The following is a 27,433-nucleotide window of genomic DNA, read 5'->3' as shown; positions in this document are numbered from 1 at the left end:
GTGGGATTTAAGTCTAGCTACAGGTCTAGAAGCAAAAATGGGTGGTGGGGATGTTTTGAGAACATTCAGCAATGTCTTATAAGCCACCTACCTCAGACAGTGTCCCAGGCAGTATCTCTGACAAAGGCACTTCAGATAAAAAATGGTGAGCTATTTTCATCAGGTGGGGGTGAAGGAGCTAGTGGTTTTGTTGGCAGGAGCAATTCAATGGAATTAGGGGCTCAGTTTCTCCAGCTTCCTTGTTATCTCACCGTATGTCCCCATCCGAAGTTTCAGGATCCCATTTCTTCCCAGTCAATGCCCTCACTTTAGCTTCAGACACCATTCAAGGTTGGGAATTCAATTGGCATTGTAATTCAGCTACTCTTACAATAAGACTCTGAGTTTGGTTTTAGCAATATCAGCTCTCTTGCAAGAAATAAGGCTTCCTTTCAGGGCACAAGTGGCAACTTCGAGGTTGTTTATATGGTACTTGAGCTTTGACTCTGAAGCCCTGACCTCATCTTTCTTTCACCACTTTGTCTAGTGAAAGTAAGCCAACCCACCAGCTTCCTTATACTTCTTACTCTGAGAATTTACACAAAAGTGTCAAACATGCGATCACCCAGAGCCTCACCTCTCACCAATAGCTGATTTATTGGTCGTGATATTTTGCATATTTCTATTGCCACCTCACACCATTGATTAGCAGTGCCCTCTTTGCTTCTGGAAGCAGAGCCATCAACATCTTTAAGACTAACCAGACTTGAAAACCAATTAAAAATAAATAAATAAATAACAATAAAAAAAATCATCCTTACTATGTGTTTCTCTAGAACTACTCTTGTAGCCTGGGTTCTCTGAAGAAGCAAAACAAATGAAGCATGTATATACATAAATACACATATACATAGAGAGAGAGAGATTTATCTCAAGGATATGGCTCACGTAGTTGTAGAGGCTGGCAAGTCCCAAGCCCATGGGTCAGGCTTCAGGCTGGAGGAGGTTTCTTCTGACTCACACAGCTGCAGGAGCTGACAAACCAAAGATCCACAGGTCAGACGGCAGGCTGCTGGCTCACAGGCTACGGAGGCTGATGAATTCAAGATCAGCAGGAGAGATAGCAGGCTGCTGGCTCAAGTCCCAAGAATCTTCCTATATCTTCTACAATTAACAGGAGTTACTTTTATAATCAGGAAAGCATTTTTTTTTCGTATATTAGTATTGTAACACAAATGAAAACTTTACATACAAAATGTGAAACTTAAATTTATATGGGAGATTGGCGTGAAGTAGAAATTCTGTGCAGAATGATAGTGAAAGTCTTAGAAGAACAAAGCAAAGCTGAAAATTGCCAAGCAAGAATTCAAACTATGGAGCAGGGAAGTCTCCAAGCCAAATGACCCCTCTGAGCAGATACTGTAACAGTCAGCAGCAGCAAAAAAGAAGGTCACCCAGAGCTGAACTGGTCAGTATTTTCATCTCCAGGTGTCCTTGTTAACACTTCTACCTTTCCTTGTGCAAGCCTCTCCCCTTCCTGAATAGCAACATTTACTAAATTTGATTTCTGATTTCCTGCAAGGCATAAGACACTTCTTTGCTGATAAGCACCTGGGTTGGTATGCCTAGGCTACTTCCATGGGTGCCACAGGTTATAAACTCAACATTGCCATCAGTGATGAAAGGATCTGTCAGAAACGAACCATGTGGTCTTGGATGAGTAATTGCCCCTTCCTGGGTCTCAGTTTCTTCACCTGCAAAATGAGGGGAGTGAGCTAACAGACCTGTAAGTTCAATTTTTTTTTTTTTATCTCTGCAATTCTACAGAATTCTAAAGAAATTCAACAAAACATAAACATACTTTAATCATTTTCCTCCTAAAATCAGTGATTCTATACCATATTCAGGGTATCATGTGCTCTATAAAAATCCACTAGAGGGGAGTAAAACATTGGATGAGAAAACAGCACAATTCAACTTGAGTATTCCGTATAAATTATGTTTTAAACTGTTACCTAATGTCTATTGTTTCCAACCAACTCTACATTTTCAAATCCAGAGAAGTGAGGGAGTCTTCATTTCCATGTGGAAATCTTCTCTGTAGAATAAAGCTCCAGGCCTGAGGCTACGGAGTCTTTGTACTCTTTAAGGCCACTCACTAATGGAGCAAAGGCAGTTCCTTAAAACAACAGCCTTGCCCATTTCATTTGTAGCTCTCTTTTTGTATACTACTGAGTTAACTGAGTTAGGATGACCAAAAAGATCTCCTACTCCAGAATTCAGAAGAGAAACTTCATCCTGACAATTAATTCTAACTGAAAGACAGAGAGCAGTCACAGGGTTTATGACCCTGGAATAGTTTCATATTTACAGGGGCCTCAGAGCTTTGTGTCCCAAGTTCTTTGTACCCTGAAGGCTGAAGGGAAGAACCCCTCACATTAAGGTTGTTAGAGACCCCTACCCATTGATTTAATCCTTTTATTGTGAAGAAATATAATCCTAATACAAGTAATTTATCTTCTCTTTCAGAGTAACATTTTAAGAAAAGATCTGGGCTCTTGGTTTTTGTTTCCAAGAAGGCAGTTTCAGGGTAGGGGAAGGAGAGAGAGAGACAGGAACCAGCTCAGAGGACTAGGTATTAAGAGAGTCCAGTCACATAATCTTTCTTTGATTACTGTTTGATTACTGTTTCCAGAAGTTTTCTTAATCGCAGAATGATAAAGTAGAAATCGAACCATAACTGTTGCCATCAAGTTGACTCCAACTCATAGCGACCTTATAGGACAAGGTAGAACTGCCCCATAGAGTTTCCAAGGAGAAGCTGGTAGATCTGAACTGCCAACTTTTTGGTTAGCAGCCGTAGCTCTTAACCACTGCGCCACCAGAGAAGGGCTCCTGATAAAGTAGAGAGACTATTAACTTTGTAGTCAGTTGATGAGAGTTTGAATCCTAGATCATTAATTAACTTCCAGCCGTGTGACCTAGAGCTATTTATGTAACGTATCCTGAGTCACAATATATAAAGCAAGGCTATGGTTATAGGGGACAGAAACGCAACTCAAATTTGATTACTTATACAATGTCATCCGGCCCCTCTCTCTTCCCCCCAGCCCTGTTCTTGAGTCTCTGTACCTATCTTTCTTTCACTTGGTTAATGATGGAGGAACTCAAAACTGACATCATCTCAGAAAGAGTGGGCCTCTTTTTTTCCACAACCATATATAAAATCCTAGAGAAAGACTTTGATTGCGCCAACTTGAGTCTCGTGTCCGTCCCTATCCAGGATTAAGTTGTGTACCTACCCCTATGGCTGGGGAGAGAAGAATCATGACCAGAGTTGCCAGATAAAGTACAGGATGCTCAGTTAAATTTGAATTTCAGATAAACAACAAAATTTTTTTTGAGTATATGTTCCACACAATATTTGGGAAATACTTATACTAAAAAAGTATTTTAATCTAAAATTTAAATTCTAATTGTCCCATGCAATATTGGGGACATACTTGTACTGACATGCATGTCAGATAAGCTTACACATATGTCCTGATACCTACAGGGTTTCTTACACATCCGCAGAGCACTACAGACACCTCTGGCACCACCGTCTCTGTCAGGAACCTACTACCTCTTCACTTTGCATATTGCTGTTGTTGTCGTTAGGTGCCATTGAGCCAGTTCCAACTCACAGCAACCCTACGTACAACAGAACAAAACACTGCCTGGTCCTGCGCCATCCTTACAATCATCGTTATGCTTGAGCCACTGTGTCAATCCATGTCATTGAGGGTCTTCCTCTTTTTCACTGACCCTCTATTTTACCAAGCATGATGTCCTTCTCCAGGGACTGATTCCTCCTGACAACATGTCCAAAGTATGTAAAACATACTTTCTCCATCCTTGCTTCTAAGGAGCATTCTGGTTGTACTTCTTCCAAAATTCTTTGCCAACACAATTCAAAGGCGTCAATTCTTCTGTCTTCCTTATTCATTGTCCATCTTTTGCATGCATATGAGATGACTGAAAATACCATGGCTTGGGTCAGGCACACTTTAGTCTTCAAGATGACATCTTTGTTTTTCAACACTTTAAAGAGGTCTTTTGCAGCATATTTACCCAATGCAATATGTCTTTTAATTTCTTGCCTGCTGCTTCCATGGGTGTTGATTATGGATCCAAGTAAAATGAAATCCCTGACAACTTCAATCTTTTCTCCATTTATTATAATGTTGTTTACTGGACCCCTGGTAAGGACTTTTGTTTGTTTTGTGTTGAGGTGTAATCCGTACTGAAGGCTGTGGTCTTTGATCTTCATCAGTAAGTGCTTCAAGTCCTTAAGTTGAATATTGTCAGGGGGAGCAATTAGGTGTGCTGTCTTGTACTGCTGTGTTTTGAAGAGGTTCTAGTAAACTGCTTAGAGTAGATAAGCAGTGTTATTCTTTTTCTCTTTCCTCAACCAAATCATCTATCAGACCTGATGATCACCTCTCCAAAGCTTCGTTTGTGATGACAATGATGTGATACTTCGCTTAGGATTCTTTTCCTTCTCAGTGAATGAATTAGCTGGGCCAGTTAACTTAGTGGCTCCAGCAAGCACGCCCACCATTGGCACAACCATCTACCCCAAGTTGTTTATAGGAAAGGAGAAACCCCAATAACGTAGAGAGCTAAGGCTTTTGGCCCAGCTGTGGTGAGAGCTACAGAAAAAGGGGGACACATTTTGTACCCATTTAAATAGAAACCAGGCACCTCTGCTTAGGGTGTGCATCTTGACCAGGAAAACAAAGCCGCACCCACCGAAGGGGGGCACTATCTGCGAGGTGCGTGGTGGGGGGCCTCCCGCTCCGACTGCGTGGTGGGCGGGGGCCTCCCGCTCCGACTGCGTGGTGGGGGGGGCCTCCCGCTCCGACTGCGTGGTGGGGGGGGCCTCCCGCTCCGACTGCGTGGTGGGGGGGGGCCTCCCGCTCCGACTGCGTGGTGGGGGGGGGCCTCCCGCTCCGACTGCGTGGTGGGGGGGGGCCTCCCGCTCCGACTGCGTGGTGGGGGGGCCTCCCGCTCCGACTGCGTGGTGGGGGGCCTCCCGCTCCGACTGCGTGGTGGGGGGGGCCTCCCGCTCCGACTGCGTGGTGGGGGGGGCCTCCCGCTCCGACTGCGTGGTGGGGGGGGCCTCCCGCTCCGACTGCGTGGTGGGGGGGGCCTCCCGCTCCGACTGCGTGGGGGGGGGCCTCCCGCTCCGACTGCGTGGTGGGGGGGGCCTCCCGCTCCGACTGCGTGGTGGGGGGGGCCTCCCGCTCCGACTGCGTGGTGGGGGGCCTCCCGCTCCGACTGCGTGGTGGGGGGGGCCTCCCGCTCCGACTGCGTGGTGGGGGGCCTCCCGCTCCGACTGCGTGGTGGGGGGCCTCTTGCTCCGACTGCGTGGTGCAGGGGCCTCTTGTTCCGACTGTTCTCCTGCTGAAACTTGCATGATGAGTTGGGGCTTGAACAATTCGGTATTGTTTCCAGAGCCATGGCAACAAAGTGAGATGAGAACAGATCAACTGATTTTGTATCTAAAAAAAACCACATAGTGATTATAAAGCAATAGATTCAAATGAGAGTGAGAGTTGCTAGCTGGAACCACCAAGGAAAGGGCGCTCGGTGGGTGGTAAAGCGACTGCGTGTATTCAGAAAATGACTAAGAGTATGTGTTGCAGGTTCACTGGAAATTGTTTAATAGGTTGCACATTTGTCATTCATTGTAGGTTGGTTCTTTGGGTGCCAGGAGGCATAACTTCATTATGTAATCAACTATTTGAGCTTGCTGGAAAACCAGCACTGAAGAACATCAATCACTGTCATTTCCAAAGCCTTCCTCTGGCCAGGGGGTGTCCGGAATTGAACCTCCCTCACAGGGCACATAATTTTGCACCCTCTCTGCAAGACTACTGACCTGACCCTTCTAAATTGACTGATGGCTCTGAAAGGGAGGAAGAGAGCAGCTGCTTGCCCTTAGTCTTAGAAAGAGGTGGAAAGCTAGAGGGCTCTACATTTTTCAACTTGTAGGTTTCTATTCCTCCATAGATTTGTCAGCTACCAAACCAAACCAAAGTCATTGCTGTTGAGACTATTCCAACTCATAGCAACCCTACAGGACAGAGAACTGCCCGATAGGGTTTCCAAGGAGCGCCTGGTGGATTCGAACTGCTGACCTTTCGGTTAGCAGATGCCACCAGGGTTTCCTTGTTAGGAACAGTATCATGTTAATTACCCTAAAGGACTACTATGCTTAAAGCATTTTCGTTTTTTGAAGGTCTTTTTTTTATCTCCTGGTACCCTTACCCATATGTGTTTGGTTCTAACATTTGAAAACTTCTTCTAAAAAGAACAAAACTTCTCTTTTCTTCTAAAAAAGCCTCTTTGGTTAATATTGCATATCTTGATTTTGAGCAGGTTTGGGTTTTCTTTCTTCTGATGTTCAAGCGTTGTTACTCTAGAGCAGGCAAACACATGTACATACCGTGATTTATCCAGGGAAAGGACCTTTAAAATTCAATTTCCTTCAATATTTATTTAGGAGGTGACTTGAAAAAGGTGTTTTGCTTCCAATAGTGAGACTTTTTTTTTTCTATCTCCAAATAGCGATAAAACTTTTCTTAGGAATGGGCCAAATGTATTTTGATTTGAAAGAAAGAAAAAATGCTCCTTTTAAACTCATTTTTAGGTGTGTATCAATCTCCCAGCATTCTAGGAGCAAAAGTTTGTGTCATTCTACCAGTTGGTCTAGAACTGACATATCCATGTGCAGTTTACTAAGTACTGGAGAACATACAAGAAACGACAGCGTTCAGTGGCAGAGACGTCACACCAGATTTAGGTCCTGAAAAAATAAACACCAGCGTTTTTATTGCCAAAGATGACATTTAGCGAGTCTTTACTATGTGCCGGGCACTGTTAGGTCCTTTTCAAAAATTCTCATTTGAACTTTCCAACAACCCTATGAAGCAGATACTATTACATTATTTCCAGCTGCAAGTAACAGGTAGATTGCCCAGACAACAAGGATGTGTATACATCGCGTAAGGAAACAGAGGCTGGTCAGCTCTGGGACAGTACATTAGGGCTCTAGCCCTGCTCCTCTGTAGTTCGCTTAGCTCTGCCCTCCTCAGTGGGATGGCTTCATTTCAGGATGGAGGCAAGGATGGAAGCATCACAACTAGGCACAGCAACATGGTGGCAGGGGTTCTCACCACACACCTACAAGGGGGGCCCTCCTTTCCAGTGTGGAAGGAGATGCTCCTTAGGAAGAAACACTTTCCAGAGGCCCTCCAGTTCTTCTCTTATATCACACTGGCCAGAATTGTGTCATATGCCCACCCCTAAACCAATCACTGACAATAGGAACTGGGGCCACTGCGATAAGCTGAAGCCAAATGGGAGTCATCTCTAGAGTTGGAATTGAGTCATGAGAGGAAGGAACAGACACTCCCTCCTTGCTCTGCCAACAAGGAAGAAGTAGGTAAAAATGTTGGGTCAATAACAGTGTCAGCTACATATCCCCATTTTTCAGATTTGGGACCTGAGGCTCACTGGTTAAGTGATAGAATCTGGATTGGAAACATGTTTGATTCCAAAGTCTGATTATAATCACTACCTTAGTCTTCTACCCTAAGAAAACTCTGGTTTTTATCAACTGGAGCTGAGTGAATAGCACGGACGGGAGCTGATCTTCAGGAAGGCAGTCTAGGGCAGTGTAGCAGCTTCTGTTCCAGGCATGAGGGCCTCTTACTGATGATACAACAGCATCTACACGTATTTGAAAAAATGCTGTATTGATGTTGCAGATATATTGTTGTTTTGGTTTATAGATAAACCTTCGTGAGCATATGGGGTCATATCCACCTTGCAGTAACTCATGGCTACTTTGGATGCCTGTTCAACCACATAATGAGTCATTGGATAAGTTCCTTCACCTCTACTAACCTCCTTTCTCATCTGTAAAATGGGGATATTAAGACCTACTTTGAAAGATTGGTGGAAGAATTAGGAAAGAAGTCTTAATGACAGGTCCACTGTCCAAAAACAAACCCGTTGCTGTCGAGTTGATTCCGCCTCATAGTGACTCTGTAGGACAGAGTAGAACTGCCCCAGAGTTCCCAAGAAGCGGCTGGTGGATTTGAACTGCCAATCTGTTAGTTAGTAGCTGTAGCACTTAACCACTACACCACTAGGTTTTCCTGGTCCACTGTAGGTAGTCAAAAAGCATTTTGTGTTTAAAAAAAAACATAGGTCAAACCTTAAGCAACCTAGCAAGCAGGTAAGAATCTTAAAGAAACTTAATTAAAATAAAAAAAAATTTTTTTTTTTTAAATTCGTGGAGGAGGGTGGGTTAGAAACCATTAATCTGTGAACATTTGAGTATCTGAGAATCAAAGTGATTATTTAATGAATTATCCTTGCAGAGTAGATTGTGAAATTACACATTTTCAGAAATTTCCAGGAAAACTCATTGACGGCCAGTGAAATCATTGAGTTTTACAGAGCCATTGTGATCACTGGATGAATTGGGTCCACTGCATCTTCTTATAGAAACGAACTGTGTTTCTAGGGTTAATAAGTCCAGGGCAGCAGAGGAAGCAGAACTTGGTCCAGTACATTAGGTCCACAACACGATGAACAAAATTGTGGAACCAATTTGTTGTCAGGAAACAAAATCTTTCAAAGACTATGCATGAACCAAATAAAAAAAAAACGATTAAAAAAAACTCCAAAAAGTCTTCGTTAGTTCTATTCAATTTATTCACTACATAACATTTTCAAGAACGCAAGACTTAATTTGATCTCTAAGTAAGTTTCCATATAATTTCTGAACTTTAAAGAAGAAACCATTCCATTTACTTTTGAAAATAATTTCTTTTGAATGAATTTTACCATTCTGATTTCTAAATAATTTCCTGTTTTGGCCCTTAAGGAAAAAAAGTTGTTATATATTAAGAGGTTTTAGAATGGCATATTTACTCCTAGGAAATTTTTAAATGCCTTTTAATCTTTTCTTAAAGATGAACTACTCTGATTGAATTTTAACATTACAACATGGTTCTATTACAAGTTTTCCAGTTAAGTTCCTTGTTGCAACATAATCTCTATATAATACCCTATTCCATAAATCCCCACTGAAGAGTAAGATGTACCTTTTTCTACGCCCTAGAAGGCGGCAAGTTAAACTGATTCACACGTGGGGAAGCCTGCTGAACTCATTTTCCTTCTTGGGAGCATGAGGGAGAGAGAGGTGGAAGGAAAGGGAGGAGGAAAGAGCTACCCCCGTAAAACGAATTCCAGCTCACCTATAAGCCAAGCCAAATACAGTGCAGGGGTTAAGAGCATGAGCTCTGTACTTAGAAAAAGGACCAAGATGAAAAGCCAGCTCTTTAGTTGTGACAATTATACCATAATGATGTAAGATGGTAATATGAGGGAAAACCACATAGGAACTCTGTGCTATCTGTGCAATGTCTTTGTAAATCTATTCTAAAATTAAGTTTTTTTAAAGAAAAGGACCTGGGTGTGACTGGTTGTACCGTGTTAGCTGTGTTCAGCAAATTATTCAACCTTTCTAAGCCTCAGTTGTATCCAGCTCTGAAGTGTCCATATGGAGCCTACGTCTAAAGGCTGCTGCAAGGATTCAGTGAGCTAACGAAGTGCTCGGTACAGTGTCCAAGCTGTGTCTGTACATTAGCCTTTACTATTACTGTGTGCCCGACCCAGGACTGGCCACTGCAGTTTTCTAAGGAAGACAGTCACTTAAATTCCCCACGTCCTGATTTCTCAGTACCTGTTGATAGCACAGCAGTCTTCTCAATGCTTGTTGACAGACAGCACAATAATCGTCCCAGTCACCCAGGCTCTAAATCCCTTGGTACAGTTCTCTTCACAACCCTGCATTCAACCAGGCAGCATGTCCTGTTAAACCGGTCTGCCTTTCCAGGTGTATTTCCCACTACTCCTCTTCAGGGCTCTTAGGTCTTGTGACATACGCCTATTGACTTATTATGTGGCCTTGAGTCAATGACTTAACCTCTCTGGGCCTTTTGCCTTATCTTTAAAATGATACCAGCTACTTCACAGGGTTATTGTGGCAACTGAATGACATGACATAGTTAATACAGGTAAAACCCCTTAACACATATATGGCCTTTAATATAGGGCCGTATAGAGAAGTAATTTTTAATGTTAACTAAATCTACTGCTGGAAGTCTAATCACTTCTCCTATTCTCAACTCTTCCTCAGCTTTTAACAAGTGCAGGGTGAGGAGAGGAAGCGTCACCTTTCAGACCCATGTAAGTCACCGTTGGTCGTAATTAGCTATACAGGGAGCCCCTAGATAGCGCAAACAGCTGCTAACAAAAAGGTGGCAAGTTGCAGACCACCCAGAGGAGCCAGAAGAAAAGCCTGGCAATCAATCCACTTTTGAAATATCCGTTACTAAAAGCCCTGTGGAACACAGTTCTACTCTTACACACATGGGGTCTCCATGAGTCAGAGTGGGCTTGAAGGCAACTGTAACGTGACCGGACAGTCCCTCATCTCCACACTGATCAGTTTATACCTTCCTTAGTGGTGGGAGAAGACTGTATAACATAAAGGAACCTAATCCTATTGAGATTATGGATATCAAAGCAGATAACAGGCACCATAAAACGAGCAGAAAGAAAAAGATTTTTAGTTTCAGCCTTGATGCTGAGGGTTTAAATACCTGGCATGAATATAAAACAAAGATGGAAACATAGGTGAGCAAAGAGCTGGATTCTCAGGTGAGTTATACCCAGGGTTTAAGATGTCCAAGCACCAACCAGATCCATGTGGAGCATAAATCCTGCTGGTTTAGGGGTTTTCTTAGTGTGAGCAACGACACCCAAGCTGATGCAGAAGGGGGATCATATCTTCAGGAACATAGGTGAGACTCTGAGAGACAGTTTGTTCCTTTCTCTAGCTGCACGTCAAGGCAAGACCAAAATCCAGTGCTAAATTTAGGCTATCTAAACCTGGTCACCAGCTAAGTCAGCAGAGCTTTCCAAGTCTCGGCAGTTCCCTTCTTTGTTACTTTCAGAGTTGGTTCCCAGTAGGTGGAGGGTGCATTCCGCCACCCAGCCCTTCCCCTCTCCCTGCCACTACTACCCACATTGGCCTGGTTCTGGGTAGGAATATAGACTGGAGGAACCCCAAAATATAGTCCATAATACACTGGGGGTAAAAGATATGAGAGACAGTGACGGTTTTCAGTCAGCACTGCATACATTCCACCTGCAGGCCTCTGGGGGAATTCACCCAGACAAAGGCGGGTATGAGATCATGCATTCCTGCCTGCGTTCTTCACCTCAGAATCACAAGCTTCAACCTAGGGAACAGTAAGACAGGCAGCCACAGTGAGCGCTGTACTGTAGGGAACAGTAAGACAGGCAGCCACAGTGAGCGCTGTACTGTAGGGAACAGTAAGACAGGCAGCCACAGTGAGCGCTGTACTGTAGGGAAAAGTAAGACAGGCAGCCACAGTGAGCTCTGTACTGTAGGGAACAGTAAGACAGGCAGCCACAGTGAGCGCTGTACTGTAGGGAACAGTAAGACAGGCAGCCACAGTGAGCTCTGTACTGTAGGGAACAGTAAGACAGGCAGCCACAGTGAGCGCTGTACTGTAGGGAACAGTAAGACAGGCAGCCACAGTGAGCGCTGTACTGTAGGGAACAGTAAGACAGGCAGCCACAGTGAGCTCTGTATGGTAAATAAACAGAAATCTGAGTATAAAAAGTTTCTGGTACGTGACAAAGCTTGTTATTTCAACTTTTAAAAAGCGATATTCCAGATGAAAGAAACACTGTGAAACCATAAAAGACACAAAGAGAGCCTGTGGAAGTCACAAGTGGTATGAAAAAATGTAAATGTCAACTAAAAAAATTCAGACTGGTATCTTAAATAACAAAGCCAGGACACAGCTACATATTTTGTGGCAATCCTGGGAAAATTTCTTTTCTACTAATTAAGTGCAAGGATCAAAATTCTGGGTAGACATTTTCAGGAAAGGTCTATAGCCTCATTAAAACGGCTAATTTTAAAAATTAAATTTTACTGATCATACATGCAAATAATCAAAGTTTATATTTTTTCTGGATGAATTTCAAACACAATGCCAATATAACATTTATATACTGTGAATTACAAAATAATTCATAACAATTCTACGGACCATATGCAAGTTTATTTAAATAGGTAATAATTTAATACTGCACAATGAGCAAATTTATAAGTACAAAAATAGACCGTTTAGCAACCAAATATAAGCAGCACACAGAAGAAGCAGGTTACATGTACGCCGTCGGGCCTCTGGAAGATTAAGGCAACACAGGTATCTCAGGTAGTTTTATGAGAATACTTTACTCATGTAATAGATGTTATTAAACATCTCAAAACAGGCAGAGCCCACAATTTTTTCAGTATGAAGTCTTCCCTTCAGTTTTCTTCTCAATGTTATAGCGATTCTTCTTAAATACTGTCCAACAGTTAGTCTAGATGGACGAGTGGGCTAGCCAAGCTGCCCTCTCGTTGGCTCACTAGGGAGGGACTGACCTTCTCGCAGGCTGCTGATACGCTGAAGGTGGGACTGGGCTGCAGAGCTCTTTTAAATCTGACTTTAATAGATGAGCCGTGTGCTGAGATGGGTGTCCAGGAATCACACTCATCTTCTCTGGCTGGGGACACATGGTTTCTGCTGACAGGCCTGGCACATGATCAGTCTGACATTTCCTCTGTTTACAAGTCATATTATTTTCCTCTATATCTGGAAGGCAATTAGTTGCTGAGAACGGTTTGGATTTAAGAGATTCAGTTAGTATATCCAGGGTTCCTTGTGGCCCACTGTGTAAAAATGACACTTCATGGCTGTGACAGGGCAGAGTCGCACTGCTGGCGCTCCAGGCTGAGGAGATGCTGAGGGCGCCTCCATCCTTGACTGGGGTTTCCTGGACGCCTGAACCATGGCCTGTCCCCGGTACGGCATTTTCACTTTCCGTCAGCGGGCTGCACTTGTATACTTTTAAACCAGGTCTTTCACTGGAACCTCGAAGGGCTGTATGCGTGGATCCTGATTCAGAAAAACCTGGGGTACATCTAGGTGAGGGTTTATTTCCGAAAGTGCCAAGAAAGGGGTACACGGCTGAATGCAAAGGAGATTCAGAGCCAATGTCACTGAACAGATCTTTTGTCTTATGCAAACCCAAGCCTCTCTCACCTTCACAAGGAACAAACTCAGGAGAAACACTCCCTGGCGAGATGTCTAGCTGACTGCAGCCATTATTCCCGAAACTGAAGTCTGCATGTGACCCCTTGGAGCCGCCAAGCTTTCTGTCCCCATTCTCCGCGTCCTCTAACCGCCTTCGTAGGTCACAAGCAGCCTGCCTCTTGGGAACCTGCTCACACAGGTTTCGGGGGACACTGTTTGATTTGCTTTCAGTGTAGCCAGGAATACGCTGATTCACATCACTCCTTTTTGATTTTTCAACTCCCATCAGCATGTCTGAAGTCAGAGGCAGTGCATCTATGTACAGGGGAACACAAAATGAGGAGAAAATTAACATTTAAAGAGAAGCAAAAATACCTATTTTTATGTATTCTCAAAGAATGCATATATTTTTAATCATTCTCAAAGAAAATATATCAATATTGGACGTTTTAAAATATTCTTTTACACAAATCCATTAATAAAGCTTGGTAATTTTGTTTTTGAAATTGGATATACTTTCACCCACCTGACCTATCATTTTCTGTAATAGATGTTACAGGGTTTCAAGAGCCAACTGCAACATTCCCAATGCTGCTCTGATGTCAAGTATGGAGTTTCTGGTAAGACTCTACATTGACTAGAAGAACCTGCCCGCCCCACACCTACACACACGAACACATACACACACACACACCCCTCTGTAAAACTAAATTCAGTCTCTGATTTAATTAGCTAACAACACTAAACCAGATCAGAGGCAAAGCAGCCAGATAGCACAGTGGGTAGTACAGAACCAGGGGCATCATATCCCAGAGTGCCTTGGTCCTTAGAGTTCATGAAGTATTTGCTTCTGCTGAGGACACATTTGCCCACTGTCACTCCAGATGAAGAAAACTCTTTTCTTTATACATGCCACTGCCCTTTTATTCCCAAGGTTTCCAACATCATTCCAAAATTTACACAAATCATCTTTGTGCTTCCATGTGAGGAACGTCTACCAACATCAGACACGGATTCCTGAATAATCTCTCTGCTTCAAACTTCCCAGCAGTTCAAAAATCCATTTACTGGTAACTGGAAGCTCCTAAAAATCAAATGCTTATGCTCATCCAAACACTTCAGCAACAGAGTAAAAAGACCACCTACGGACGGGGACAAGTTTTTGGCTATGACAAATCCGATCAGCATCTGATCTCTAAAATCAACATGATACTGCAAAAACTCAACAACAAAAATACAAATAACCCAATTAAAAAATAGGCAAAGGATATGAACAGCCACTTCACCAAAGAAGACATTCAGGTGGCTAACAGATACATGAGTAAATGCTCACGATCATTAGCCATTAGAGAAACGCAAATCAAAACTACAAATGAGATTCCATCTCACCCTAACAAGGCTGGCATTACCCAAAAGAGACAAATTAATAAATGTTGGAGAGGCTGTGGAGAGACTAGAATACTTATACACTGCTAGCGGGAACGTAAAACGGTATAACCACTTTGGGAATTGATTTGGTGCTTCCTTCAAAAGCTAGAAATAGAACTACCATATGATCCAGCAATCCCACTCTTCGGAATATACCCTAGAGAAATAAGAGCCTTTACACAAACAGATATATGCACACCCATGTTTACTGCAGCACTGTTTACAAGAGCAAAAAGATGGAAGCAGCCAAGGTGCCTGTCAATGGATGAATGGATAAATAAATTATGGTATATTCACACAATGGAATACTACATATCTATAGAGAACAGTGAGGAATCTGTGAAATATTTCATACCATGGAGGAATCTGGAAGGCATTATGCTGAGTGAAATTAGTCAACTGCAAAAGGACAACTATTGTATGATACCACTATTATAAGAACTTAAGAAACGGTTTAAACACAGAAGAAAACATTCTTTGATGGTTGTGAGGGTGGAAAGGGAGGGAGAGGGGTATTCACTAATTAGATAGTAGACAAGAACTATTTTAGGTGAAGGGAAAGGCAACACACAACACAGGAAAGTCAGCACAACTGGACTAAACCAAAAGCTAAGAAGTTTCCTGAATATAACCTAATGCTTCAAAGGTCAGAGTAGCAGGGACAGGGGTCTGGGGACCATGGTTTCAGGGGACAGCAAGGTCAACTGGCATAACAAAATGTACTAAGAAAACGTTCTGCATCCCACTTTGGTGAGTGGCGTCTGGGGTCTTAAACACTAGCGAGCGGCCATCTAAGATGCATCAATTGGTCTCAACCCACCTGGAGCAAAGAAGAATGAAGAACACCAAAGACACAAGGTAAATAAGAGCCCAAGAGACAGAGACTACATCAGCCTGAGACCAGAAGAACTAGATGGTGCGTGGCTACAACCAATGACTGCTCTGACGGGGAACACAACAGGGAACCCCCGAGGAAGCAGGAGAGCAGTGGGATGCAGACCCCAAATTCTAGTATAAAAAAAAAAAAAAAAATCAAGCTCTCCTGCTTCCTCGGGGGTTCCCTGTTGTGTTCCCCGTCAGAGCAGTCATTGGTTAAGACCAGGCTTAATGGTCTGTCTGAGACTGGAGGGACCCCAGAGGTCATGGCCCCCAGACCCTCTGATAGCCCAAGACTAGAACCATTCCCAAAGCCAACTCTTCAGGCAGAGATCGGACAGAACTATAAGACAGAAAATGATACTGGTGAGGAGCGAGCTTCTTGGCTGAAGTAGACACATGAGACTAGGTGGGCAGCTCCTGCCTGGAGGCGAGATGAGGAGGCAGAGGGGGATAGAAGCTGGTTGAATGGACACATGGAATACACGATAGAGAGGAGGAGTGTGCTGTCACACTAGGGGGAGAGCAGCTAGGGGTACATAGCAAGGTGTGTATAAGTTTTCGTATGAGAGACTGACTTGAACTGTAAACTTACACTTAAAACACAATAAAAAAAAAATCCACTTACCCATAAAGATATGTTAAAATCTCCCTGTGTGACTGGGAATTTAACAATTTTTTTCATATATTTTAATCAAATTTTGTCTTATATATTCTAAAGCTATGTTATTACATATAGGAAAAACAATTTATAGCTTCTTGGGGGACTTTTATCAATATGAACTATCACCTTTGTCCCTTTTAATGCTAACTCTAATTTACCTAATAATAATATTGCATATAACTCTATAATTAATTTAATATCAACACTGCATTTGCTTGGTATATCATTCTCCATTCCTTTATCTTTATTTTGGATGTTCTTCTTGTAAAAATAGCATGTATATTAATTTTTTGAAACCCTATTTGAAAGTCATGTTCTTTTAATAAGTGAGTTTAACCTATTTATATTTGTTGTGATGGATGATATCTTTCAGCCTACAATTATTTCCCATTAACCCATGCTTTCTAGATATATTTCTTTTCTTTCCCGATTTTGTTAAGATTGAGAACACTTTCTTCCAAGTTTTCCTCCTACCAGTTTAAAAGTTACATATTCTCCATTGGTTACCCTTAAATTTTAATATGCATAGTTAAACCTGCATTTTTCTAGCAGTGGCTAGAATTATCAGTATCTTTTTTTTTTTATATCCTTGAGTATGGTAAAAGATCTTTGCATATTTTTAGTTTCCTCTACAATATTCTCTTGCAGCTCTCTGGGGATACTATATTTTTCTGATCTTCTTAAGTCCAGTTGTTCGATCTGTTAACTCTATTTCTTTGGGTATAAGTTCTACTGGGTTTTTGCTTTGTTTGTTTTGTTTTTAGTTTGGTGTCTTTTTTCATGTGTGGTGATTTTTGATTGAATCCTTATCTTTTAGATTTCTAGAATGCTGTATTTGTTTGTGCTGCTTGTTTAAAGGAGCTGAGTGTAGGGTAGAGATGAATGAGCTGCATGGCAGAAACATTTAATAGCTGGTAAAAAAAAAAAAAAAAAAAAATTTTTTTTCTTTTTTTTAATCTAAGCATGTGGGCTCCCAGTTCCACCTCGCTGTGGCTAGCCACCTGGAGCACTGCCCTGTTCCCATACTCTTTTTGTTTCTGGTGCTGTTACCCAGCCCATTGTTAAGGCTGGGGAAGGGAGGGGAGAAGAAGAAATAAAGAGAGGGTAGCTCCACCTGGTTGCTGTTGCTCTAGAACACCAACCAATCACCCCATTAGTATTTCCTGGGCTCTCTACTTGTCCTAGAACATTCTACCTTCAGACATGGAACAGTTTTCATCTTCAATCCTATACTGTCTCCTTTCTTTCAGGGTTTCTCATAGCTTCTGTTCTACCAATCACATGTTTTTAAAACTCAGTATAGATCTCTCCCATCTCTCCTTCTTTGTTTCTTAGATCTTTTCTGTCACTCTAGAGATCAGGCAAGAATAGGAAGCTGCTGGGTATGCTCGGTCTGCCTACTTGACCTGGGAACTCTACATTCTTTTTGTAAGCTTCCCATTTAAGTTAAAATGCAACTTTATAAATTAAATCCTTACTTACCTTCCCTGATCTTTTTCATGTTGAAGAGAGATAAATAACAAAAAAGGGAGAGAAAAACCATTTAAGTGACTCCTTTTGACATACCGGACTGTGTAGTTTTGCTCTGGGCTCTTTTAGAAATAGGTGTTTCCAACAATTTTGCCATTGTAGCAAGTTTGCTAGCAGCATTCATAATCTTTTTATCAGCCCTGTGGGGAATTCCAGAATATTAAATTAATACAGTTTAAAGGGAAAAAACGAGTTTCCTTAGCCCCACGATTTGTTTTTCTATTAGCTCTGCCAACATTTAGGGTAACAGCCAGTAAGTTTCTTTTAACCACAGTGGCTCATCACAAAGAAATAGTTAATATTGTGGTTAAGGAAAATAGATAGAAAATGACAACATGCTGTCCTAGTACTCTTAGGACACACTGTTTAGACTAAACTTACCCTTCCTGTTTTCCATTGTCCTGCAAAATCTGTTGGAGGCAAATCAAATAATATTTACGCATCTTTCGGGCGGTTTCTTGACGTTCTCGAAATACCTCTGCTTTTACCATTTCAGCAGCTCTTTCCTTGCTCTCCTGGATATAGCGGAGCATGTCGCCTAGAGGAGGTTGGTGGGAAATTCCCACAGAATGCATCATCAGTACCAGTTTTTCAGAAATAGGAGAGGCAGACTTTTGATCAATTTTTTTGAGAGGTGAAGTAACTGGAAGAATAGTTTAAACTATAGATCTTCACAATTATTAAAATGGGATATTTTGGATTATTACTTTAGTAGACTCAAAAGAGAATTCATTTATAAGTCCTTCTGGAATGATGACAGCCACATATGCTAAGGAAACATGGCATATTCCTTATGGAAAATTTTGTCATGTTCTAAAACACTTAGGTAAGAAAATGCCATAAATATGAGGCACGGAAATTCATATATTTCAGTTATATGCTATGACCAGTTGTGAGAAGAGGAAAAAGGAATATAAAGAAAGGACAAGGCAGAAAGGAACAGTGAAGCAGACACCAAAAGACGGAAGGAAGCAGTATCAGCTGGGTGGAGACTGTTGTTTACTTTTGCTGTAAAAATCCACATGCCTTCATTTATTCAATTTGTTCAGCACTTACTGAGTAACTAAATATGACATTATAATCCATGAGAGATATGTACAAATCTAATGCAGAGAAGAATATGAGACTAGAGTTGTCTTTTAAAAATTAGATTTAAACATAGTTCACAGTTTTCAAGTTCTCTTTTTTTAACTCGGCATGCTTTGGGACTACCATAAATCCAGGGCTACATCTTACATCTAGAATTTCACCACCCCTGTTTTTGTGGTATTAGGAAGACCAAGTCATAGAATAATCTCCCTCTTAAAGTTAGGAAGCTCTTCCTGAAAATGAGATGTTCTATGTAAAAATACTAACAGGGAGACAAGTTTCTATATACAGGCAGTCCACAGGTTATGAACACCCAACTTACAGACAACTCGTACTTATGAACGGACTGCCATAAAGCCTATTAAAAATTTGAGTTAAATATGATTCGTAACAACGAATGCACACGCTATTTTGTGACGCTCATGAAAATATTGCAGTGTGAAGTGTTTCTTATGTGTTTTATATGCATAGAAAGGTAAAATATTTACTATATACTAAGACAAATATTTGATTAACTGATGCTAAGTAAGAACCATATATACCTGTTCCAACATACCTACAAATTTAGACTTATAAGACAGACTTAGGAACAGAGCTTGTTTGTAACCTGGGGACTGCCTGTAGTGTTCCCTATATAAACACTAGCCATTTTAGTGGGAGATACATACGTTCTATACAATTTTGATATTAAAACCCAAGAGGTACTCTACTGGACAAACATAAACCAGGGAAATGACCTGCAAGATATGCTGGCATGACCTTGTATTGCAAAGGGCTTGATAAACAAGTGTACATCTATGAGTTAATCCATCACCAAAACGATGACAAACAACAGAACAATTCCTAACAAGATCCATTTCTACAGTCCTTAAACGTTTATGGTAACCTGTTGCCAGCTGCCATTGACTCCAACTCGTGGTGACCCAAGTGTGTCAGAGTGGAGCCGTGCTCCCTAGCTCGTCACTCCACAGTTCATCGCTGTGTGTCAATGGCTGATTTTGTGGTGACCCAAGTGTGTCAGAGTGGAGCCGCGCTCCCTAGCTCTTCACTCCACAGTTCATCGCTGTGTGTCAATGGCTGATTTTGTGGTGACCCAAGTGTGTCAGAGTGGAGCCGTGCTCCCTAGCTCGTCACTCCACAGTTCATCGCTGTGTGTCAATGGCTGATTTCGTGGTGACCCAAGTGTGTCAGAGTGGAGCCGCGCTCCCTAGCTCGTCACTCCACAGTTCATCGCTGTGTGTCAACGGCTGATTTTTTCAGAAGTAAACCCCCAGGCCTTTCTTCAGAGGTACCTGCGGGTGTTCTTGAGCCTCTAACCTTTCGGTTAGCAACTGAGAGCATTAATGCTTTGCACCACCCAGGGACTCCAAAAAGTTTAGGGTAAAAAGTAATAATTGCTACTTTAAGACCCATGCGACATTTTCTTTGCTAAGAGTTATTTAAGTTGTAAGATTATTAAACGTTTAATTTAGCGCTTGTATCCAATAAAGAAATAGAATAATCAATAACAGAGAAATAACTCTACCCTCAGGTCACTTCCAAAGATATAACTTGGGCAAAATGTTCTATTACGACATGATTTAGAAAAGGAATAACAATCTCTTCTAAGAGCAGGCAAGATCCCAGAAAAGGTAGTTTGGCAAATTCCCTACAATTACTGTTGTGTGTGCCGTTGAGTGGATTCTGATTTGTAGTTACCCTATAGAACAGAGCGGAACTGCCCCATGGGGTTTTAAATCTTTTAAGGAAGCAGACTGCCACATCTTTCTCCTGCAAAGCGGCTGGTGGGTTCAAACCGCCAGTAGCCGAGCGCTTAACCACTCTGCCAACAGTGCTCCTTCTAAAATTACTACTGCTAATAAACTCTGAGTTTATATAGAACAACAACAGCAAAAAAGCCCAAACCATCCTTAAAATCTTCAGAATTTCTTTAGGGACTTACGCTTAATTTTTTTTACGGCTTTAATGTATTGCCCACGAAGTTCTTCCAAGGCCTTCCCATTGCACAGCATGCAGGCATTTTCAATGGCTCCTTCTGACAATGACCTGAAAACAAACCAAAGATTGCAAAAACAGATTAAGTGAAAAACTACCTTTGAAAAAATGTATAATGTGTCCATATATTCTAGTTACAGAATGTGCTAAAAATTTTATATACAAGGATCTTATTATAGATATTTAAAATAAGGGAAAATGAAACAAATGTTATGATTGCTTAAATAAATCATGGTAAATTCATATGATTAAAATCTTTGCAGTACTGAAAAGCATATTGAAGGAGAATATCTAATGGCATGGAAAAATGTTTGTCTTATAATATTAGGTTAATAAAAGACTACAAAACAGTTTATGCAATGATTCCAATTTTTTAAACATGTTATACACACTGTGTATAATATAAAATAATATAAATGATATGAAATAAGTTAGCAGAGGGTATCTTCTGGGGATAAAGTTTTGGAAAAAATTTTTTCTTTTTTATAAAACTCTGCTGTGTAACAGTAACAATAGGTGATACTTAAATTTTTTTTAATACTTAGATATAAATTTTTGGTTCTTTTTAATAGTAAAGTCTACCTTGGTGGTGTTTTACTAAGTGTTTTCAGTTCTTCCAATTTATTCTTCATGTCATTGTTTTCGTCTATTAACTCTTCAACAACTTTACTATTCTCTTCTGTAAAATAAAGTTTGTAGTATGTTGAACAGTTAATCATCTTTTTTCCCCAGTCTTCCTTTCCCTTAAGTTTCCAGTGCAAATGTTTATAGAGACTGTACAACTTTCATTGCTGGCCTGTGTCATTCATTCTCTGATGATCCACACTGTAGTTGGACCACTCCCTTGTTCTGTTTTCTTTGCACTCAAAATTTGTGCTCCATTTTCATCTTGCCCTGGCTTACACATCCCTCTGGAATTGCTTTCCAACTGCTTCATGTGCATGCGTCTTTGTTTTTTTTCCAGCTAGAATGAACCTCTGTAGACACAGATTTCCTAATTCCATGTTCCCCATGGGACCTGGCGTATAGTCTGGGCTCACATAAATAATCATTGAACAAGCACTTAAATATAAAATAAAAAAAGAATTCACTCTAAGTACGAATATAAGACTGTCGATTCTTCGGACTTTAAACAAGAGATTGATAGGGTCCATGCGGTGTAGGGCAAAAAAGGATGAATTTCAGAGGCAAAGAGATCCAGGTTTAAATCCTAGCTCAGCTTCTTACCAGTTGGACAAGCCCAAGAACATTACCTTTCCGAACCTGAGTTTTTTTTTTTTTTTTTCGAATGTAAAATGGGTATAGTATTACCTACAAAGATTGCAACAGAAATAAAACAGAAGTGCACAGCCCCTTATACAAGGCCTGGCAGTACCCTTGCTTGATAGGTGTGAACATGGAGCCCCATGTTTCCTACCGTGTGACCTCCTCAGTACACCCTATAAGTTAGGGTGGAGGGAATGAATTACTGTTCCCGCTGCTGATTGAGTTTGTTTATTTTTAAACCACTCACCCTTTCTCTGTACTTTTCAATAAATGCTACCAACAGAGTGAAAAATGGAATTTCAGAAATCAAAACAAACCAAAAAAAGCAACCACAGTAGCAAAGATACTATCACCTAGTAGATGTACATTAACACACAATTCAAATCAAACATCAAATGACTTACATTTTGACCTTGACCCCTTTTATCAGCCCATTGTTCTGAAGGAAGTACCTTCAAAAAGTCTATGAATTACAGAAGATATTAGCTTCAAAAGCACCATGTGGGATAACTACTTTATGATCACGTATTTATACCATAATGAATGGTATACTCTTTATAAATAATAATATCAAACTGCCCTCATCATTTTATTCTGTAACACACATTTTCTTGGTTTTCATCAGATTTTACAATAGCATACATCCGTAGTTATATGCATGTACACTTTGGGCAAAAATCTCATTTATTCTCCTAGTCGCAACTGCCACAAAAGTAATTGTAGTAGTGAAAAATTGTATCTCAGAATTCTTAAAACTCTTTCTTATGCCTTAGTCAACAATATTTATTGAGTGTGTGCTATGATGCCAGGTATTGTGCTAAGTGCTGGGACAGGATTTGATCCTTGTTGCCATGAAGTCTATACTGCAAAGGGGAATACAGACAATAAATAATTACGAGGATGAGGAAAGTTATGAAGAGCACAGGAGCTATGGAGGATGCCTAACAGGAGGACCTGATCAAGTCTGGGGTGGTGAGGAAAGCCTCCTGAGGAAGTCTATACTGGGAAAAAATGAGTAGGGGTTAGCTAGGCACTGAGATCAGGAGAGAAAGGCCTATGTTTTAGTAAAGGGAGCACATGATAAGAGGCCCAAAGATAAGAGACAATTAAATCCATGCTTATGGCTCTACTGAGAGAATCAGAGAGCTAGGGGAACTATGAGGTTGGAAGGGCTGGCAGGCACTGGATCACGAAGGGCTTTTCTTAGCCATGTTGAATTAAGTGTTTGGATTTCATGCTGAGGGGCCACAGCAAGCCACTGAAGGGCTATAAACAAGAGAATGTCATGATTCAATCTATTTTCCTAAAAGGTTACACTAGCTACCTATGGAAAATGGACTTCAGGGACAAGATGGGAAGCTGAAAGACAAGATGGCTGACGTTGTCCAGGCAAGAGATGGAGGTGAAGGGAGGGAAAAAAGCAAACCTGTCCACCCGGTCTTTTCTGAATGACATAGTTACTTGGGACTCTTACATTCAATCTTTCATTCATGGGTGCCATGACTACAAGGATGAACAAGACGTAATCCTCTATACTCAGGGAACTTCGTTTGGAAAGTATAGGAAGCAATGTAACAGAGAGAGAGCCAAGTGCTAGGGGCCACACAGGGGCAGCCCACCTAACCCGGGCTGAGGAAAATCAAGGAGGGCTTTACAGATGAGTTATCTTCTGAGTTGAACCTTCAAGGGTCAGGACGAGTTAGGCAAAAAGGAAATGGGAAGGTTGAATGTAGGACAAAGTAACACCACCATGTGCAAGGTCCAGAGACAAAAGAAAATATGACCAGTTCAGGAATCTGCAATATTTCAAATGTAAGGAGAAAAAGAGCACAGAGTATACCAAACACCCAAACCAAACCCACTGCCGCCGAGTTGATTCCGACTCATGGAGTATAAGTGAATGATAAAAGGTAAGAGGGAGCAGCCCTATAAGCAAAATAGTTTACTTTTTTAGGAAGGGCAATAGGAAATGACAGAAGATATCCCTTTTAGACAGACTACTCTGCCAGCACCATGAAGAACGGACAGGATGAAGGCACACGCATTTGCTCAGGCCTTTTCCTTTTGCCTAGATTGCTATTCTTCTCTTTGGCAAACAGCTCCATCTTTCAAGGCTTAACTCTAATTTGAGGAAGAGTTAACACCCTTTCTTCTACAAATAAACATACTGCCAGTAGCACTCGATATTCCATTTATTAATCTACTGCTAGCTCCCCTAACTTGATGATAAGCTTCTTGAAGGAAAGGAACACAGTCTTCTACATCTTCATGAGAACTGGAACTGTGTCCATTTTATTCACTGCTGTTATCTCCAGTGCCTAGAACACTGCCTCACATTTATCAGGCCCTCAATATCTACTCAATCAAGAGAGGAAGAAAGGAATGTGACCTTTTAATTGGAACTGAAGATCCCTCTTTTGAGATCAGTAATAATCGCTTGATTAGTAGAAAGTAAGGTCCAAATTAGTTGACATTAATCCCAAAAGAGAATCAGTCACTACATTAACTAAAATGTCACAACTAAACACTTGGACAGGGAGCAGAGGTTTATAGTGGTAGCAGGGGTGCCTGAAATGCTAACCTCCAATTCCTTCCACTACAGCTTTGTGCTCTCCTTCTAAACGCTGAAGACACCTACAGCACATCTCCAGTTTTCTTTTCAGATCCTGACATTCTTTCTTTGCCTTCTCAAGTTCTTGAAACCAGTGTCCACAGCATGAATCTTTAATTTCAAGGGTCTTTTTTTCTCCGTGAAAATTAAATGACAGCAAACTTTTATATCAGTTTGACCAAGAATTAGCAAAAAAAAGAAAGAAGAAAAGATGAGCAAGCCAGATGACATGACTCAAGGCCACACTGTCACTGAAAGAAGGCTATATGCGTGACACTTAAGAGAGGCCTGTGTTTAAATCCTGCTTCTGCTATTTACTGTGTGTGACTCAGAGCATATTACTTAACCTTTTTGAGGTCTAATTTTTCAATATGTAAAATTGGACAATACCATGTACCTTAAAAGCTGCTATGAAACCTACTGCTCAGATTTAAGTATTGAATATTATTCCCCGCTAAAAGGACCCAGGGATCTTCAAGTATTGGCTGATCCCAATACTACGGCAAAGTCCATGTAAGGTGAGACTGGAAGATCTTGTTGTGCCAGGATACGAAAGTACTCAAAATACACGCAAGTCACAAGGGCATGAAGCCAGCTTAAGGAGCTCCTGCTAGCTGAATCTGGGTCATTTCAGCACTAATTAAGTATAGTAGTGGTTTACAAAATATTGAAAAATAACAATTCATGAGTCCATACAAATAATGTGTGCGTGCATGAATGGATGGGCAGCTAGGTGGACAGACAGATGGATGAACAAACAGACAAGAGGGTGGACTCTTGATTACAACAGCATGCCAAGTACCAACTGGTAAATGTTCAGGGAGTGCTGGAGTTGGAAAAAAATCGTAATTTTGCAGCCACCATACTAAGACTGGAGCAGGCAAGAGTCACCAATGATTGCTAAATCTAAGAGAAATTTCTGATGAAGAGAAGGATATTTGCACGGTCTTAAATGTGTCTCCCCACAGACTTCTTAGTTGTAAGAGAAAAAAAAAACAACAAAAAGTAATTATGCAGTGAAGAAGCTGGACAACACATTGACTCAGTGATCAAAATTAACCTTGCCAATAAGACAACAGACATCACACATCTCCAGATGTGACAAGAGAAGAACACACCACCTATGCAGCATTCTAGCCAAGAAAGCGTAACTTGAATCATAAGCAAACATCAGACAAACCCAAAATGAGGAAAACCGAAAAGGGGGGGTGCGTGTGGGAAATGTGTCTCTCAAAAATACCCATGTCATGAAAGATAAAGTACGGCTATGGAAACTTTGTAGGTTCAAGGAGGTTAGAGACACACGACAAACAAATGTAATACCTGAGCCCAAACAGAATTCTGCTCTGCAGGAGAAAAACGACATGACAGACATTATTGGGTCAATTGACAAAATTAGAATAGCAACAGTAGATTGATGCTTTTATCTAATGTTAAGTACACTGTACTAGTTATATAAGAAAATATCACTATTGTTGGGGAATACACACCGAACTATTTAGGGGTAAAAGGCCATAATGTATATAACTTACCCTCAAATGGTTCAGAAAAAAGATTTACACAGAAGAGCACAAAATGTGAGTGCATTTGAGTAAAGCATATGAGTGTTCTTTGTAACTATTTTTATTTTTGCAACTTTTTTGTAAGCTTGCAATTATTTCCAAATAAGAAATTATTAAGCAGAAATGCATAAAAACTGTTTGGCAGAGTACCTGGTATACAGCAAGTACACAATACCTATAGTGGAAACCCTGGTGGCATAGTGGTTAAGAGTTATGGCTGCTAACCCAAAGGTCCACAGTTCGAATCCACCACGCGCTCCTTGGGAACCCTATGGGGCAGTTATACTCTGTCCTATAAGGTTGGTATGAGTCGGAAGTGACTCGACGGCAACGGGTTTGGTTTTTGGTTTATTGTGATTAGTAATATATGAAATCCATAAAATTAAAATAGTATGCAAAAAAATTACACAAAAAGTGAGTTACTATTAATTGATATACTAAAGTAGGAGCATAAATTGGCATAGGCTCAGAAGCCTATGTCCAAAAGGTTTATGTAAAATCACTGGTCCAGCCAAATTATTCTTTATTCTTAGCTCTCTCCTGATTTTTTAGTTTCATTTAAGCAGTGCTGTTCATGTACATAAGCATCAGAAGATTAACGAAGCCTCACAGTGATGCCGTACACTGCACTTACAATTTTCACTTAAAACTGGAAGCCATGAAATACCCAATGACGAGAAAACAGATAAATCGTACTATGCACATACAATGGGATACTATACTGCAATGAAAGCAAATGAATTAGAGCTATATGGATTAACACAAAAATCTCAGAGCCACAGTAAATGGAAAGAAGCAAATTATGGAAGAAGTATGATATTTTTATAATGTTAAAAGACAAAATAAAGCAATAACTTCTTGGTGATACCTATATTTCTATATTTGATCAAACCAAAAATAAAAGGGAGTAATTTTTAAAATTCAGAATATTTGTTACCTCTATTTTTTTTTTTTTAGTTGGAGGCAAGTGACAGGGATGGAATTGGCAGGACACAAAGGGTTCTTCAACAGTACTGGTAATGTTCCGTTTCTTAAGCTGAATGCTGGGTTGCTGGGTGTTACACTTTATAACTTATATATACGGATTAAGTACTTTCTTTGCATGTACCGAATATTTCAGAATTAATTTTTAAACTATCTTTAAAAAAATAAGATATTAGGAGAATATAACCAGTCAACAACAGTGCTC

The 27,433-nt window shown here is 40.9% G+C and overlaps 2 protein-coding genes across 15 annotated transcripts in view; both read right to left on the bottom strand.

Annotated features, from left to right (window-relative positions):
* Positions 1-4,608: 4,608 nt before the first annotated feature.
* LOC135232558 (basic salivary proline-rich protein 3-like) lies at positions 4,609-5,440 on the bottom strand. The gene is made up of 2 exons (XM_064291957.1): positions 4,774-5,440; positions 4,609-4,673 (listed from the first exon to the last, which is right to left on the bottom strand). Exons 1-2 carry the CDS (start codon positions 5,438-5,440, stop codon positions 4,609-4,611), a joined length of 732 nt encoding a protein of 243 aa, XP_064148027.1.
* Positions 5,441-8,747: 3,307 nt separating this feature from the next.
* Positions 8,748-27,433, bottom strand: part of CEP152 (centrosomal protein 152) — a 146,691-nt gene continuing 128,005 nt past the window's right edge. For 4 of the 14 annotated variants that reach the window (XM_064291998.1, XM_064292001.1, XM_064292002.1 and 1 more), the window contains exons 23-27: positions 21,388-21,484; positions 20,753-20,856; positions 18,103-18,259; positions 17,758-17,861; positions 8,748-13,538 (exon numbers count right to left, since the gene is read on the bottom strand). In XM_064291998.1, the coding sequence (XP_064148068.1) occupies positions 12,556-13,538; positions 17,758-17,861; positions 18,103-18,259; positions 20,753-20,856; positions 21,388-21,484 (1,445 nt within the window). In that variant the 3' untranslated portion in view covers positions 8,748-12,555. The remainder of the gene's footprint in view (positions 13,539-17,757; positions 17,862-18,102; positions 18,260-20,752; positions 20,857-21,387; positions 21,485-27,433) is intronic. The other 10 variants (XM_064291995.1, XM_064291996.1, XM_023539065.2 and 7 more) reach the window with 6 other exon arrangements.

This window comes from Loxodonta africana, chromosome 10, assembly GCF_030014295.1.
Source record: "Loxodonta africana isolate mLoxAfr1 chromosome 10, mLoxAfr1.hap2, whole genome shotgun sequence".
Taxonomy (NCBI): Eukaryota; Metazoa; Chordata; class Mammalia; order Proboscidea; family Elephantidae; genus Loxodonta; species Loxodonta africana.
This window is presented reverse-complemented; position numbering and strand designations above follow the sequence as displayed.

Excerpts from the sequence above, each read along its gene's own strand:
- LOC135232558 (XM_064291957.1), bottom strand. The coding sequence starts at position 5,440 with ATGCAAGTTTCAGCAGGAGAACAGTCGGAACAAGAGGCCCCTGCACCA. Across the intron at positions 4,674-4,773 it reads GCAGATAGTGCCCCCCTTCG|CTCTCACCACAGCTGGGCCA; the intron begins GTGGGTGCGGCT and ends CTTTTTCTGTAG.